At 34.4% G+C, this 18,078-nt stretch overlaps 2 protein-coding genes and 1 pseudogene across 2 annotated transcripts; all 3 read right to left on the reverse strand.

Annotated features, from left to right (window-relative positions):
• Positions 1-6,608: 6,608 nt before the first annotated feature.
• On the reverse strand, positions 6,609-7,550 carry LOC113114576 (olfactory receptor 52J3-like). The gene has a single exon (XM_026281459.1). It carries the CDS (start codon positions 7,548-7,550, stop codon positions 6,609-6,611), a length of 942 nt encoding a protein of 313 aa, XP_026137244.1.
• A 4,095-nt stretch (positions 7,551-11,645) lies between these two features.
• LOC113115507 (olfactory receptor 52J3-like) lies at positions 11,646-12,584 on the reverse strand. The gene has a single exon (XM_026283097.1). The coding sequence runs from the start codon at positions 12,582-12,584 to the stop codon at positions 11,646-11,648; it is 939 nt and encodes a 312-aa protein (XP_026138882.1).
• Positions 12,585-14,904: 2,320 nt separating this feature from the next.
• LOC113114577 (olfactory receptor 4F15-like) lies at positions 14,905-15,487 on the reverse strand (annotated as a pseudogene).
• Positions 15,488-18,078: the final 2,591 nt, after the last annotated feature.

The raw sequence follows: 18,078 nt of genomic DNA on the forward strand, positions 1-18,078 counted from the left end.
AATTGACACAGGTTTACCTGTATGTTTCATTCTCGTTAAACCTATAGTAATCATGTAAAAAAGTGAATTAACATTTACTAAACAACTGTATCATAAGAGAATTTAAAAATAAGATTTTATTACATGATATTTGGGTGTAATTCCTTTGTAATTTTTGTGAAGGTATTAAATTATTTTTAAAATGCTGTATTATCTGTGTATAATGGACTTGTTACTTTGTACTAGGCTTTTCATGTCTGTATAAACGAGCAAAAAATAAAAGGAAATTAATAATTGTGGGATATTTACCAGATCTGAGGATTTGTATATTTTCAATGAATGAACAAAGTGCTTCTGATTCTATAGCCTCATCTAACAGTCATCAGATTTGCATTTATATTATATTACAGTTAATAGGCATGGTGAGAGAATGAAAGAGACCCTTTTTTATTTCATGAAATAAACAAAAGGACACTAACAAATATTGAATATTAACCCTAAACCTATAACAACTGTGAACAAAAATATTATTTCCCAACAAAGACTTTTGATGTTGCATACAGACTTTATTAAAGGGGTTTAGTTTAGAGTTAGTTCTGGCTGCAGATAAAGTTTTAATAGTAGGTGATTTTAATATCCATGTTGATAATGAAAAAGAAGTATTTATAGACATTCTGAACTCTATTGGGGTTAGACAACATGTTTCAGGACCTACTCATTGTCTAAATCATACTCTAGATTTAATACTGTCACATGGAATTGATGCTGATAGTGTTGAAATTATGCAGCCAAGTGATGATATCTCAGATCATTATTTAGTTTTGTGCAAACTTCATATAGCCAAAATGGTAAATTCTACTTCTTGTTGCAAGTATGGTAGAACCATCACTTCTACCACAAAAGACTGCTTATTAAGTTATCTTCCTGATGTATCTGAATTCCTTAGCATATCCAAAACCTCATTTTACCGCATTTTAAATACAGTTGTTCCTTTACGCTTAAGGAAGGTTAAGGAAACCAGTCTGACACCATGGTATAATGAGCATACTCGCACCCTAAATGGAGTGCAGCTGGAGGAAAACAAAACTAGAGGTATTTCATATTGCTTGGCGGGAAAGTAACCTATCCTACAGAAAAGCATTAAAAACTGCTGCTAGATCTGATTACTTTTCTTCTCTTTTAGAAGAAAACAAACATAACCCCAGGCATTTATTCAATACAGTGGCTAAATTAATGAATAATAAAGCCTCAACAAGTGTTGACATTTCCCAACATCACAGCAGTAATGACTTTATGAATTACTTTACTTCTAAAATCGAAACTATAAAATATGTTAGACCCTATACCATCTAAGCTTCTAAAAGAGGTGCTTCCAGAAGTTATAGATCCTCTTCTGACTATTATTAATTCCTCATTGTCAGTAAGATATGTCCTCAAAACCTTCAAACTGGCTGTTATTAAGCCTTTCATATTCCTTCTTAGAGAAAAATGGTATATGTGAGGATTTCCAGCATCATAGTACTGAGACTGCTCTCCTTAGAGTTACAAATGACCTGCTCTTATCATCTGATTGTGGCTGTATCTCTTTATTAGTTCTATTGGATCTTGGTGCTGCTTTTGACACAATTGACCACAACATTCTTTTGCATAGACTTGAAAACTTTGTTGGCATTTATGGAAGTGCATTAGCATGGTTTAAATCATACTTATATGACTGCCATCAATTTGTAGCAGTAAATGAAGAGGTATCGTATTGATCACAAGTGAAGTATAGAGTACCTCAAGGCTCAGTACTAGGACCGCTACACTTCACGCTTTATATGTTACCCTTGGGAGATATCATCTGGAAACATGGTGTTAGCTTTCACTGTTATGCTGATGATACTTAGCTTTATATTTCTTCGCCTAGAACACCTAGAACACTGTCTAAGACTTGATGGCTGCTCTGTCAATTCTTTGTCATCATTTATGAACATAGGTGTGCTATTTGATCGCAATCTTTCCTTAAAAAGCCATGTTTCTAGCATTTGTTAAACTGCATTTTTCCATCTCAAAAATCTAAATTACGGCCTATGATCTCAATGTCAAATGCAGAAATGTTAATCCATGCATTTATGACCTCAAGGTTAGATTATTTTAATGCTTTATTGGGTGTTTGTTATGCATGCTTAGTAAATAAACTACAGCTAGTCCAAAATGCAGCAGCAAGAGTTCTTACTAGAACGAGGAAGTATGACCATATTAGCCCGGTCCTGTCAACACTGCCCTAGCTCCCTATCAAACGTTGTTTAGATTTTAAAATATTTCTTATTACTTATAAAGCCGTGAATGGTTTAGCACCTCAGTATTTGAATGAGCTCCTTTTACATTAAAATCCTCTATGTCCGCTACGTTCTCAAAACTCAGGCAATTCGATAATACCTAGAGTATCAAAATCAACTGCGGGCGGCAGATCCTTTTCCTATTTGGCACCTAAACTCTGGAATACCCTACCTAACATTGTTTGGGAGGCAGACACACTTTTGCAGTTTAAATCTAGATTAAAGACTCATCTCTTTAACCTGGCTTACACATAACATACTAATATGCTTTTAATATCCAAATCCGTTAAAGGATTATTAGGCTGCATTAATTAGGTAACCGGAACCGGGAACACTTCCCATAACACCCGATGTACTTGCTACATCATTAGAAGAATGGCATCTACGCTAATATTAGTCTGTTTCTCTCTTATTCCGAGGTCACCTTAGCCACCAGATCCAGTCTCTATTCCAGATCAGAGGGTCACTGCAGTCACCCGGATCCAGTATGTATCCAGACCAAGTGGTAGATCAGCACCTAGAAATGTTCAAAACTCGTTCTCGAGTCAAGAACCGTTTCTGTAAGACGTGTCCGATTCGAGAACCGAGGAGCTGATGATACTGCGCATGTGTGATTCAGCATGAAGCAGACTGACACACAGAGCGTCTGAACCAAACTGATTCTTTTGGTGATTAACTCTGAACTGATTCTGTGCGAGTGTTATGAGCGCTGGTAAACCGAAGGCTTGAATCAAGGGCAATCATTGCCAATGACGCCATTACGTCCAGCGCAAAAAAACTGGTGAACCATTTTCTTCAACCGGTTTATTGAATCGAATTGTCCGAAAGAAGTACTGTTGATCCGAAAACCGATGCAACCATTTCTTGACTCGTGAACGAGTCTGTCTATTGTTCGTTATCTGGCTCGGCTAGGTGTTCATCTTCAGTTCTATCTTCACAGCAGTTCAGTCAGTGTACTGTTTGAGTAAATTAATTACTCTAGGATATTGGTTTGTTTGAACTCAGAGGGAGTGTCAGCCACATAAAAAAGTTAACAGCTTAAGTCATTTGTGGATTAATGCGTATTGGAGACGCGAACCGTTTAAAATGATTCAGTTCGATTTGGTGAACTGGTTAAAAAAGATCTGGTTACATCAAATAATTCGTTCGCGAACTAGATATCGGATAACTGCTATGTTTTGAACTCTCTCTCACAACAGACACGGAAGAGAAGACAATGATGAATAAAGTCATAGTTTTTGCTATTTTTGGACCAAAATGTATTTTCGATGCTTGACTGACCCTCTTATGTCACATGGATTACTTTGATGATGTTTTTCTGAACTTTCTGGATATGGACAGTATACCGTTCAGACAGCTTCAATGGAGGGACTGAGAGCTCTCACATTAAATCTAAAATATCTTAAAATGTGTTCCAAAGACAAACAGAGCTCTTACGGGTTTGGAACAACATGAGGGTAAGTTATTAATGACATCATTTTGCTATTTGGGTGAACTAACCCTTTAAGTCTTCCACCATTTTATTGAGTATTTCAATGCATATGCATGCTTTCCCCTAAGTGTAAATAACACTGATTATGCACATTACGTTCATGTACACGCTTTCCCCCTTAATGTAAACAATGCTGATTGCATCCAAACCGTTCTTGGGTACTCTCCAAAATGATGGAAGACGTAACTTAGGGGAGAAGAATGGTTGAGTAAATTGTGTTATTTCTGTGTTATTTCACACAGAGCGTCTGAACCAAACTGATTCTTTTGGTGATTAACTCTGAACTGATTCTGTGCGAGTGTTATGAGCGCTGGTAAACCGAAGGCTTGAATCAAGGGCTATCATTGCCAATGACGCCATTACGTCCAGCGCAAAAAAACTGGTGAACCATTTTCTTCAACCGGTTTATTGAATCGAATTGTCCGAAAGAAGTACTGTTGATCCGAAAACCGATGCAACCATTTCTTGACTCGTGAACGAGTCTGTCTATTGTTCGTTATCTGGCTCGGCTAGGTGTTCATCTTCAGTTCTATCTTCACAGCAGTTCAGTCAGTGTACTGTTTGAGTAAATTAATTACTCTAGGATATTGGTTTGTTTGAACTCAGAGGGAGTGTCAGCCACATAAAAAAAGTTAACAGCTTAAGTCATTTGTGGATTAATGCGTATTGGAGACGCGAACCGTTTAAAATGATTCAGTTCGATTTGGTGAACTGGTTAAAAAAGATCTGGTTACATCAAATAATTCGTTCGCGAACTAGATATCGGATAACTGCTATGTTTTGAACTCTCTCTCACAACAGACATGGAAGAGAAGACAATGATGAATAAAGTCGTAGTTTTTGCTATTTTTGGACCAAAATGTATTTTCGATGCTTGACTGACCCTCTTATGTCACATGGACTACTTTGATGATGTTTTTCTGAACTTTCTGGATATGGACAGTATACCGTTCAGACAGCTTCAATGGAGGGACTGAGAGCTCTCACATTAAATCTAAAATATCTTAAAATGTGTTCCAAAGACAAACAGAGCTCTTACGGGTTTGGAACAACATGAGGGTAAGTTATTAATGACATCATTTTGCTATTTGGGTGAACTAACCCTTTAAGTCTTCCACCATTTTAGAGAGTATAACAATTCATATGCATGCTTTCCCCTAAGTGTAAATAACACTGATTATGCACATTACGTTCATGTACACGCTTTCCCCCTTAATGTAAACAATGCTGATTGCATCCAAATCGTTCTTGGGTACTCTCCAAAATGATGGAAGACGTAACTTAGGGGAGAAGAATGGTTGAGTAAATTGTGTTATTTCTGTTTTCTTTGGCCAAAAAAGTATTCTTATATCATCACAAAACTGAAGTTGAGCCATTTCTGGACCTGGGAACATTTCAGTTGCATTGCTGTCTATGGAGGGTCAGAAATCTACATCTTTTATTAGCCTACGTGATGCAAATGTCTTGTTCTTGATGCCTAAAAAGACATGATGTTTGTATTTAATACATTTGACAGCTTTTAACCTTAACCTGGAGTTGGTTCACCCTCCGCCTATGACCTTAAGTGATCATCCTTCAGCAAGGTTGAATGTCACCTGTAGGCTAATTATTTATATTTGTGGAGTTGGTTGGAGTTGGTTTTTTTCTGTTGAATTAGTCATGGGATCAGGTGTTGTGTTTTGTACAGTAGCTTGTAAGCACAGTAGGCACAGGCCTGCTGGTAGAAAGCGTAACTGCATTATCTGATTTAAAATGCATCTTTCGACTTTTTCATTCAAAACTTGCTGAAAATACTAAAATATCACATTGTACCAATGTTGACAAATAAAATGTGAAGTAATCCTTTTGGTTGATGAAAACCTTTTATTTAAATGAATAAATATATTCTATGCTTTGACTTCCCACACAGCAGATGATCTTGGTGTGAATGTTGTTTCTGGAATGCACCTCATCAGCCAAAGGAGGGTCATGCATGGCAATGATGGCATTACAACAAACATCATAAGACTGGCTCTTGGTAGGTCTGTGGCCCATGATCAATCCTGTGATCATGAGCCACATTTGAAAGTTTTTCTAAATAGATTTTTAAGAATTACTAGGTTTGATTATGTGTAATTGATAGTGAACTGCAATACATTTCTAAACTGTTAAAAAGAGGTTTATTCTTTCACCAATTAACAAATAATTTCCATATTTTGTTACTTAGTGTACATGTGTGTATGCTATTGTGTTAGTGTTTTACACTTTGGATGTCATGTTTCTTTCCCCTTGACTCTCCTATTCATGGAGATTTGTTGCGTGGCAATAAAATAACTATTATGATTATATGCAGTTTATTTTATTTAATCTGTTGTGTTGAACATTGTAAACCAATAATGTCCTGTAGCTATTTTGCTAAATATCAAACAATTGCATCTTCTATATTATTAAGATGGAAAAAAATGTACACCTACAGAAATAAATAGTACAAATATGTTTACAATTAAGTAGGCTACACTTACATGAAGACTTGTGTCATCATCAGTGGCTTAGAAAAATTGATTCCATAAGGAGGGTCTTCCCTTCATGGTGGCTGTCATGTTGAGATCACATGACCAGCTGAATACTATTCATTTAATTTCAATAATCTGACTATTTTTTGACAGTTTCAGAAAATGTGCAAAGGGAATTTATAAGGTCGTCTGTCAAACAAACTGACTGATTTATGATAAACAGGTCAAGCAAAATTATGAATTTGCATCCAAGGCACTTGTGTAACAAATAAAAGTTAAATATATCATCAGTTCATGATCATTTAACACACAGATCTAATTACATCAGAAACTACTTATCTTCTTGTTTTTAAAACAGGTGAAAATTTTCTGTCTGATCTCTTTAGTTTTAAAACCATATACAAGTGGATTCACAAGAGGTGGAAAAATAAAATTGGAAATGGAAAACACTCTGCGTAGGAAAGCGGGAACAAACTCAAATCGATGTGAAATAAGAGGAAAAAGAGTGTTAAGCTCTAACAACAGGAAGACAACCAAATGTGTACCACATGTCTGAAGTGCCTTAATCTTTGCATCAGACTGTTTATTAGTAACACATGTGATTAATATATGAATGTATGTAAATGCCACAACAGAAAGTGAAAGGCCGTGATAAAAAATGATGCAACTCAACCCAACTATATTGTTCACCTCTGTGCCATCACATAAGAGTTTCATTAATGCTGTCTTATAGCAGACTAGATCTGTCATGTGTGTCTGGCAAATCCTGTAAGGTAATAGAATAGTGAAAACTACAGTTATAAGAAAAAAATTTAAAAGCCACATACCAGTTATGATTTTCACCAAGTTATTGGTAGTCATAATGGCTCCATATCTCAGCGGGCAGCAGATAGCGATATACCTGTCATAGGCCATAGCGGTAAGAATAAGATAAGATGCTCCACCATTCAGGTGTGCTAAAAAGCCTTGAAGAAAACATGCAGGATAGGATATTGATCTGTCCTGAGACCATATACTATACAGCAGTTGAGGAAAAAGGCTTGTAGCATTCATTGCATCATTGATGGGCAGGTTAAGCAACAGTATGTACATTGGTTTGTGAAGATTTCTGTTCATGCAAATTGTATTAATAATCGTGAGATTGCAGAGTAAGATAAACAAGTATGTTGTTAATCCAAATATGAATGCAGGATAAATGCTTGTCTCAGGCAGTTCCAGAGAGTGAAAAGTCAGGACCAGTGAGAAGAGAGATTCATTTGGATACATGATGAATGTTCCTACTATTAACAGCCTTCACAATCCTGCTGTTAATGCTATCAATATAAATAAAGAGTAATTATCAACAATAATCCTGCCAGCAAAAATCATGCCAGATCATGACTGGTGTCCAACATTTATCCATTTCATCCTTTCATTTCGCTATATCCAGGATCATCTTACTTAGACTACAACCTGAAAAAGGAATAAACATTAAACAACAGCATGCTAAATTTGCCACAATATGAGATTTTTTTCCTTATTAATCTCGTCAGAGTTTTAAAATAATGTTTAAAGTAATCTATTTGCAAAAATTGTCATGCATAATGTCACCTTAAGTGATCATCCTTCAGCACTGTTGAATGCCACCTGTGGGCAAAAGATTTATACTCATGGAGTTGCCATGTTAATGTTATAGTGTTGTCTTAGTCATGGGAATAGGTGTTGTTTTGTAGCATGTGCACAGCCCTGCTGGTAGATATTGTAACTACAACCTACACAATCTAATTTAAAAAGCTTCTTTCTGCTTTGTCCTTCAAAAGTTGCTAAGAATACTAAAATATCACATTGTACCTGGGTTTTTGACAAATAAAATGTCAGTTAACCCTTTTGGTTGATAAAAATATTTTATGTACATTAATAAATATATTTTACTTTCCACACAGAAGACAATCTTAGTGTAAATATGGTTTCTGAAATGCCCCTCGTCAGCCCAAGGATGGTCACACATGGCAAATGCACTATGTGTGACAGCTAACAACATAAGGCCGACTACTGAAAGGAGGTGTGTGGCCCAGATCAACTCTGCGATCAAGTGTCTCATTTCATTCTTGTGATCATTAGCCACATTTAGAAAGTTTTTCGGTAACGTTTACATTAAGGTTCCCCTTTATAAGGGTTTATAAAGGACTAAAACTTATTTACAAATGCATTATAAATCATTGATAAGCAGTCATTAATGCATGAATAAAAAGGGTGATTTTAGTGCAATATCTGCCAAACAATGAGCCATTTTTAACTCACATGTTAGAAATGTATAATAAGTATATTTATTAATACTGATTTCACTCAAAACCAGATGATTTATTTCATGATGCAGCAAAAATCTAATATTATAGCAAGACTAAATTATGTTATATTTATAGTTTTCTCATTTATATCTCATGATTTGTTACTTTTCTTATGATGTTTCGTACCAGAATCTACTCTATCGTGCCCATGATTCTCCCAAAAAGTTAATGATGCTGATATATTTTCTTTATTAAGAAACAAATTAATCATTATGACAACACGCATGCTGCAAATGCTCACAACATACTTTTGAAAATCAAGCGTTTAGTTGATCCTGATAAGCACTCATCGTTATAGTTGTAAAGACAATGGCTATCTTTTTTCGTGAGGGGGTTTGGCGTCACGGCATCTTTGTTTCCAGGCGGAACGTTAATAAACGCGACGCATACGTCTTGTGGAAATCCTGTATAATTCGTCCTTTTCAGAAAATGTATATGTGCAAAGGGAATGCTTAGACTGCTTCAGTCTAGATTACAATATGATAAACAGGCCAAGCTTTAAAATGGTGAAATGGCATCCCCACGCACTTAGCAGAAAATAAGTTACATATGATATCAGTCCATGATCATTTCACACACAGATCTAATTACATCAGAAACTGCTTATCTTCTTGTTTTTGAAATAGGTCAAAATTTTCAGTAAAAGTAAACATACTCCATTTTAAATTTTACTCAAGTAACAAGTACTCGATTTTTTATGTACTTAAGTAAAAAAGATACATTTTGCAATTTTATGTAAAGTTACTTGTTTTGCAGAACATCACAGTTATATATGGCATGAGAATAAGGCCTGAATTTAGGAAGAACATTTTAAGGAATATATAACTACTGTATATATTCAGAATGATTTTTTCCTTCTCATACACCCCTAGCCAAATGCCCCCAGAGGGCATCACTTCCCACTTTGATAATTACTGTAGTTACCATGTTCTGAACATCACATTCTTTCTTTTTCCCCCAAATATTATCTGTATAGGTGGTTGAATAAAAATATTTGGACTTAGTACCAGCAAGCTTGTTAGCTAGACAGTTAGCATCCGCTAACAATATTAACTAATTTCCAGTATGGTTATGAATAAACATTTATATCTGTCTACTCGACTAGTTAATCCAAACAATATAAAAATGTATACTGTTGATAAACAATACAAAAACAGACATCACATAGGGCATACGTAGCATTTTAATATAACTGTTAACATTACGGCAGCTGGGAATTTGAACATGATTGAGTTATTTTATTTAATCTGTTATTTTATGTTTCTGTTTTTTTTTTTTTTTTTTTTATCTAAAACCCAGAGGTTGAGATTTTTGTGAGATTGATGTGTCTGCATCATCTGCATTCAAGCATTTCAGTGGGCCTAAATAGATCACTCTTAACAGCAGATTTAGTTCACAAACAGCTGACCTAAATATGATTTTCAGTTACAATAGTTACTCCTAAATTTCTACATTAATAACTTACTTCTAACTGCATCAGACACGCGCTCACAAGATCTTCTTACTTGTGAATTTAGTTCCCTGGAGACTCCCAGGCGGCAAGGAAGTCGACCGGAAGTTGAAGTCGGCCGCGTGCTGCCATCTTGTAGTAGAACTTCACTTGCGTTAGCATCCCATTGACCTCCCATTCATTTTGGCATCACTTTGACAGCGAATAACTTTACATCTGAGGCGTTTAAAGAATCCATTTGTCCATTATTTATTTCTAAAGATACACGGCAATGCATAAAGGGCTACATTACCTTCAATGTTACATTATAGCCCCGTAGAAACAGTTTTTGTAAAAATAAGCTAACGATTGCGTTATAACCTCTTGACTCTCTGTCGCACAGTAGAGAAATTACCGTACAGACAGGAGGAGAAGCTCGCAGGCAATTAACTTAATATGGAATGCTGGCGTTACATTTTAAAACACTATACAAAATAATTAATCAGAATAGTTACTCCTGCTCACTCACGCCAAAGAACTCCCTGCTCAAGCTGGCCGTCTCTGCAAGATTAACGATGGCAGTTTTCACGCACAGCTACTAGAAGATTTACATCTGTCAGACAGGTTGCTGACATCGTCAAGCTTCGTTTGAGTCTGCGCGTCAGAAACGGAAGTGCTAAAAATAGGTAGAAATTGACTTCACTTGTCTCAGTTGAGTTCCAATAGGGTCGCTGTGTCCATTTCTTTTACTGTCTATGGGAGACTCAATGGTTCATTTGAATCAGTGAGTTGTTGACTCGGGAACGAATCGTTTGTTGCGATTTGCAATTTGATTTAAAAGGTTCATTGAAAAGACTCAGAAACCTCTTCTGCATGTTGGAGCACGTGATTATTATAACTCAACTGTCACTGTCAATAAACACATCAAGAAACTTTTCATTTCAAATTTCAAACATACTGATTTCTCACTGAAAAGGTCATCTTGTCTGAATCAGAAGACTGCGCTAAATATGCACAGAAAAAAAAAAAATGCAAAAATAGTTGCAGATATGCCATCGAAGAGTAAAACGGGATATAGGCCTACTTTCTTTTTTTATTTGGACTAAAGACTTGTTTTAGCAAAAAGACACAATTTGAAGTAAAGAAAAAAAATCTTTATGGATTATTATTTTTACATACAGTTTTACACTTCACAGGACATTAATTGTTATCATTTGGATTATTGTTGTTTTCATGATCTGTTTGGACTTTCTGTTTTGAACTGAATCTGTTTTCATATACATAAAACACTATAGACTAGCTAATAATGTTTGTTTACTTTATTATAAATATATATTTTTTTAATTAAGATAAGACATAGCTGATCAGCAGATTAATGATGAATGAATAATTATATTTTAACAGTTAATGCTGGTAACTTTTATCAACTGAAATTTTAAGACATTTTAAAAATGTTTAATTTATACAGACTCTGGATAAAAGTGCATAATATAGTGAAAAAACCCCAATAGCTTTCTGTGAGGAAGAAACTGTAAAGTATAATAATCATAATCATAATCATGAATATTAAATGGTTTATTGTAATTTTGCTTTAAATTACCATCTTCAAATACTATGTATCTTACCCTTGAAACAGGCTAGAAATTTCTGTCTGATCTCTTTAGTTTTAAAACCATACACAAGTGGATTGACAAGAGGAGGCAGCACAAAAACTGTTATAGAAAACATCCTGCGTATGTAAGCGGGAACACTTTCCGACCGATGTGCAACAAGGGGAAAAAGAGTGTTGAACTCCAAGAACAGGAAGACAACTAAATGAGTGCCACATGTCTGAAGTGCCTTTTTCTTTGCATCAGACTGCTTATTAGTAACACAGGTGATTAATATATGAATGTATGTAAATGCCACAACAGAAAATGCAAGGATGTGGTACAAAACCAGGGTAAACAATCCATAGATATTATTCACTTTTGTGTCTTCACACATGAGTTTCATTATAGATGGATTATAACAGATAAGATCTGTCATGTGTGTCTGGCAAATCTTGTAATTCAGAAAAAGAAAGAAAATAACAATTATTACAGCAAAATTAAAAAGCCACATCCCAGATATGATTTTCACCAAGTTACTGGTATTCATAATGGCTTCATATCTCAGTGGAGAGCAGATAGCGATATACCTGTCATAGGCCATAGCGGTAAGAATAACATAGGATGCACTACCATACAGGTGTACAATAAAGCCTTGAAGCAAACATGCAGGGTAGGATATGGATGTGTCCTGAGACAATATACTATACAGAAGCTGACAAAAAAGGTTTGTAGCACCCATTGCATCATTGATAGGCATGTTAAGCAACAGTATGTACATTGGTTTGTGAAGATTCCTGTTCAAGCAAATGGTGACAACAATTGTTACATTGCAGAGTAAGATGAACAAGTAAATTGTTAATCCAAATATGAATGCAGGATAAATGCTGGTCTCAGGCAGTTCCAGAGAGTGTAATGTCAGGACCAGTGAGAAGAGAGATTCATTTGGATACATGGTTAATGTTAACTGTTAATGGCCTGTTTAAAGAAAATTAAACAGGTGTATAAAAGTTTAATATAGAATAATTTACAATTTAAGTATAAATAAAGAAAAATGAATAATTTAGATTAAATCGAAATCTCACCAAACTGTTTAATCTTATGTTGCGGTCCAAACTTGAGCTGTCATTTGTTAATTTGGCCTTGTTGCATCTCATACAACCTGGAAAACTCAGCAGTACATCTGATTATCCACAACATATTCAATAAAATCATGACTTATCTTACTTTAGTGGTGTTGGAAAGCACTTTGCTGTTGTCATCTGATTTATACTTGTGCTGTTTACTAAAGGAATGGATTATGCTATTTATAGCATGCGCACATTGGATTCTGATCAACTGACATTCTCTACAGAGCAATTTTTCACATGAGACAGAAGTCTAAATATACTGCCCTCTATTTTGCCCCTTGAGATATAGTACAGTTATATGTCCAAATTATGTATTCAATATTTTCCAATGCATAATTTAAATAATTAAATCAGTTTTATTTTCATAAATGCACTTTTTTTACTTAACACTTAAACTTACTTAATACTTAACACTTTTTTAAACTTACTTTTACATTTACTAGATGCATTATTTGCACCTATAATGATTAAGCATTTTTATATTTATACCAATTTAATAACTTTATATGCAGTAACAACTTTCCGATTTGAATTGATTTATTTATTTTAATTTTTTTCTTGCTGTCGTTCACCTGAAAAAAAAAAGACTTAATAAACTCGATAACATGGTAACTTCAAGTATACAGTATATATCTTCCAGATGAATATGCACATCAAATAGATGTCTCTCACATAAATCCACATATGAAGAAAAATGTGTGTACATGTGTAGACAGACTCCCATAAGTTACTAATAACTGCAATTCAAGCTCCAAACTATTGATCATGCTCTAGCTCTTAGGTAAGGGCATGATAGAACTCTCATGTATGGACACAGTTTGGCTGTGTTTATGACAATGTCTAGCCAGAGCTCACATTTCTCCACACATAAATCCCAAATAGTTTGAAATTGTTAGTGAATGAAGATCAGTATGAGAATTAATGTTAATGTCAAGTATTGTTATGATGTTTGTGAACAAATACTTTTTTGTGTGTGTTAGTTTTCGTCAAACTGCCATAAATTGCTAAGCCTTTGGAACTGACCTTCTTTTCCAAATGCATATTATTTTAAATCAATTAAGTCATCCCCAGAGATCTATAGAATTTTATTAAGAATTTTGTTATATTACATATATTAAGACTCAGGAGGGGAAAGTAAGACTCAAAAGTATTTAATAAAGAAGCAAAAAAAAAAAAAAAAAAATTAGTTACTGTAGGCCATAGCTAGAAGAGTAGAGTAGAGGGCTTATATATTGTTGAGTGACGATTAGCTAGATGTAATTGTAATATGTGACATGGCACTTAGTCTTTCTAGTAGAACTTGCATAAAATTTTTTTTTTATAAAAACACCTAATTCACATTATTCTAACATAAATTATTTAAATCTCATTAGAAGTTTTGTTTCTTTTCCAAATGGACCTATATAATCATTTTATTCTGACATATACAGCAAAATTATTTAATATTTTTTCACTATTTTTTATTACCAACAGGTTAGATTCTCAATAAACTGTAATGAAATAAATTGAAATTCTGAATACCTTTGTAAATAATCTCCTGCTGTAAATGCTCAACATGCAATATTTCAGTTATTTTGGCTAACTAGACTTATAAATACTATAGTGTTTCATTGAGGAATTAATCATTCACGTAGTTTCATTTGTAAATGAAAGCACAACATGCTCATTTATCATCACATCACGTCGAAACTTTATTGGGATAATTGTCAGATAAATGACAAATGAAACTACGTGAATGATTAATTCCTCAACGAAACAATATAGTATTTATAGTCCGGTAGCCAAGGAACATGGTTAAAATAAAAATTTAATAATGAAATATTTTCTATAACAATTAATTTATTATTTCTTAATTCAAAATAAAATATTTATGAATAAATCTCTGATAATCCTGGGTTGCTATGGTGACGCAGGTTTGTTTACGCATTAAACTCATGGCCACGAGAAAAATATGTCGTTACCTCAACATAAGAAGTCTTGGCCAAGGGAAATGGATGTTGTTACCTTGACAAAATGATATTGTGGCCACGACATATTATCATGTTCCCACAAGTTATTAAATCGTTGCCATGACAAAACAAAGTGAACCGACAGTGTCATCTCCCGGGCACCTTATTTTATTATGCAAAATTTGGCCAATCATTTTCAGACACTATTCATCTTACTCTTGAAACAGGTGAGAATTTTTTGTCTGATCTCTTTAGTTTTTAAATCCATCCACAAATTTATTGACAAGAGGAGGAAATACAAAAACTGTTACGGAAAACACAAGGATGTGGTACAAAAACCAGAGTAAACAGTCCATAGATATTATTCACTTTTGTGTCTTCACAAACTAGTCTCATTATAGTACTTCATATCTCAACGGGGAGCACATAGTGATATACCTGTCATAGGCCATAGCGGTAAGAATAACAAACGATGCTCCACCATACAAGTGTACCATAGATGCCTGCAGTAAACATGCAGGATAGGATATTAAACTGTCCTGAGGAAAAAGGCTTGTAGCACCCATTGTGTCACTGATAGTCATGTTAAGCAAAAGCACGTACATTGGTTTATGAAGATTTATGTTCAAGCAAATGGTGACAACAACTGCTACATTGCAAAGTAAGATGAACATGTATGGTGTTAATCCAAATATAAATGCAAGTTACATGCTTGTCTCAATCAGTTCCAAAGAGTGCAAAGTGAGGACATGTGATAGGACAGATCTATTCATACACATGGTGAAAGTTGGTGAAATTCTAATCTTAGCAAACCATTTGAATCTATGATGCTGTCCAAAATTAGAGCTGTCATTTTTTCATTTTGCCTATTTATATTAATCCCATACATCCTTAAAATCTTTTTACCACAGTACTTTTAACTACAGAAGATTTGGTTCTTCAAAACGTAATCAGATAAAATGATTACATAACATTCACCTATCAGAAGCCATTCAAAGTGCTGTTAGGTGTTGTTGGCACTTTGTCATCTAAAGTCATCTGATTTATACTTGTGCTCTGTTTAGGAATATATGATGCCATTTAGCATATGAACATGAGTTTCTAATCAAGTGACATGCTCTACAAATCAATATTTGACATGAGACATAATTCAGTGAATATACTGCCCTCTGCTGTCCACTGAAAGTGCAGTTATTTATCCAAATTATGTTTTAAATATTCCAAATGCAACCCTTGAAACACACACACACACACACACAAACACACACACACACACACACACACACACACACACACACACACACACACACATATATATATATATATATATATATATATAGATTCATAAATACATGCTTTTATTTCTTACTCTCTTGATTTGGCTTGTTTATATGCACAATTTGCAATGCTGAATGCATGAATTTTGTAGGAGAAATACAGTGTTTTTTTTTTTTTTTTTGTAAAATCTCAGCATTACATTGTGTACAAATACTATGTTTTTATTTTGTAGTAATTAAATGAGGCTGAAATGAGGTAAAGTTCATGCTGATTTTTTTTAAAATAAAAAACTCAAATGTAAATGAATGTTCCTCACATTTCCAGGTTTAATAAATAAACATTTCCACCAAGGGAAATAAATGTGTATTTTTACAATTACAATGTAATTAAAGTTAAATTTTTAAGGCATTATTACATTTATTCCAAATTAATAGCTATTTGAATGCAATAATATATTATTAGATTTCATGCATATTTTTTTTCCAAATCCATTGGAAATCCAGTGCTGCTCACAACTCTAAGCCCTGCAGGACCACAGCAGCCCTAGTAGGGCCTACATCATGGCTAGACAATCAATGCCTGCACCTTTGGCAGCTCAGCCTCAGCCTAAAACAAAACCAGTGTCATGGCAAACTCTCTAACCACTAGGCCATGACATTCCCTGATCAACAGGAGAGATGAGGAAATGGCTAAATCCAGAAATGGCAGACCTCCATCCAAGAAATCTTGTGCTCGCTTGCCATCCAGGGGCAGCACAGTGTCTCACAGCAAAAAGGTCCCTGGTAGGGACAAGAGGCCTTTCTGTTTGGAGTTTGCATGTTCTCCCTGTGTCAGTGTGGGTTTACGCTGGGTGATCCGGTTTCCTCCCACAGCCCAAATACATGCAGGTTAAGTGAATTGAAGATTCTAATTTGTCCCCCCTGGCTCGTGTATAGATTGACTTGTGTATGGATTAACTGGTATAGCTGTATATGTTGAATGGTGTTAAGAAGAAGATAAACAAACAAACCAAACTATTGCCATCTTGTGCTTATTTTGACAGCAGATTTGATTCAGTCTTAGTCATAGTCTTTTGACTAGAATGCCATTTAGTTTTAGTCATATTTTAGTTATCTGAATTGTTTTTGTGTGAGTCTAGTTTTAGTCGACATTATGGTCAGTTTTTGGTTTTCACCATTATCTAGTACAGGATAAAAGATATTTCCCCTCACTTAAGAAAATTAATTGCGGTTGGTGCTATGATATTGCCACAGACAATGAATCCTGTTATATATGGACTGAGAACTAAGGAAATCAGGGTCAAAGGGATAACATTTTCCAGTGAAAGGTTTTTGCATCATGAACAAATAACAGTGGTGTTGTCCAAAATATTGTTTCTACAAAACTTACCTTGCAAAGTTTATCAGTTATCTAAATTAATGTAACATACAGTATTAATCTGTTTTCTGTCAAATCTTTCTCTCTAAACATCTATTCTGGGTTGTTTAAAAAATATTTTTCTAAATCTGGGGCACAATGTTCTGTATTAATTTTGAGGGAATTTTCCATTTGTATTATCATCATTTTTATTATTATTATTAACATTTTTATTATTTTGTGTTTACCTTTATTTTGAATTTCACATTGCGTTATGTTTTAGAGTTGAAGAAAATGTCTGTAAAAGGAATGGATAATGTCCTGGCAATGAGCTGCTAGTAGGCCTACTTTTTCTGTTATTTTACATATTTATTTCTTACAGTGTAATATTATATGCCTGTTTTAATGTTTTTTATTCTCTCGCTGTCTTTTCTCAATACCATGTCTGTAAATATTTAAAACACCTCAAATCTCATTTTGATGTCAACCTGATCAGTTCCATTATATGATTCAAATGTCAACACATGTTGAATTTGCTGACATATATGATTCATCTAATTAAAACCTGATTTGGTTAAAAAATTGTTTTTGACTAGCATTTTAAGTAATATACATGATGGACATTTGTTACATGAAGAACTGAGTTTCATTTCATCTGTTTTTATCATAAACAGGATTCTGGATGTAAGTGGACCAAAGCATTGTCATTACATTGACAATAATACTTACCCACTGT

This window comes from Carassius auratus, chromosome 15 (genome assembly GCF_003368295.1).
Source record: "Carassius auratus strain Wakin chromosome 15, ASM336829v1, whole genome shotgun sequence".
NCBI classification, from domain to species: Eukaryota; Metazoa; Chordata; class Actinopteri; order Cypriniformes; family Cyprinidae; genus Carassius; species Carassius auratus.

Coding starts and splice junctions, on each gene's coding strand:
- LOC113115507 (XM_026283097.1), bottom strand. CDS start 12,584: ATGTATCCAAATGAATCTCTCTTCTCACTGGTCCTGACATTACACTCT.
- LOC113114576 (XM_026281459.1), bottom strand. CDS start 7,550: ATGTATCCAAATGAATCTCTCTTCTCACTGGTCCTGACTTTTCACTCT.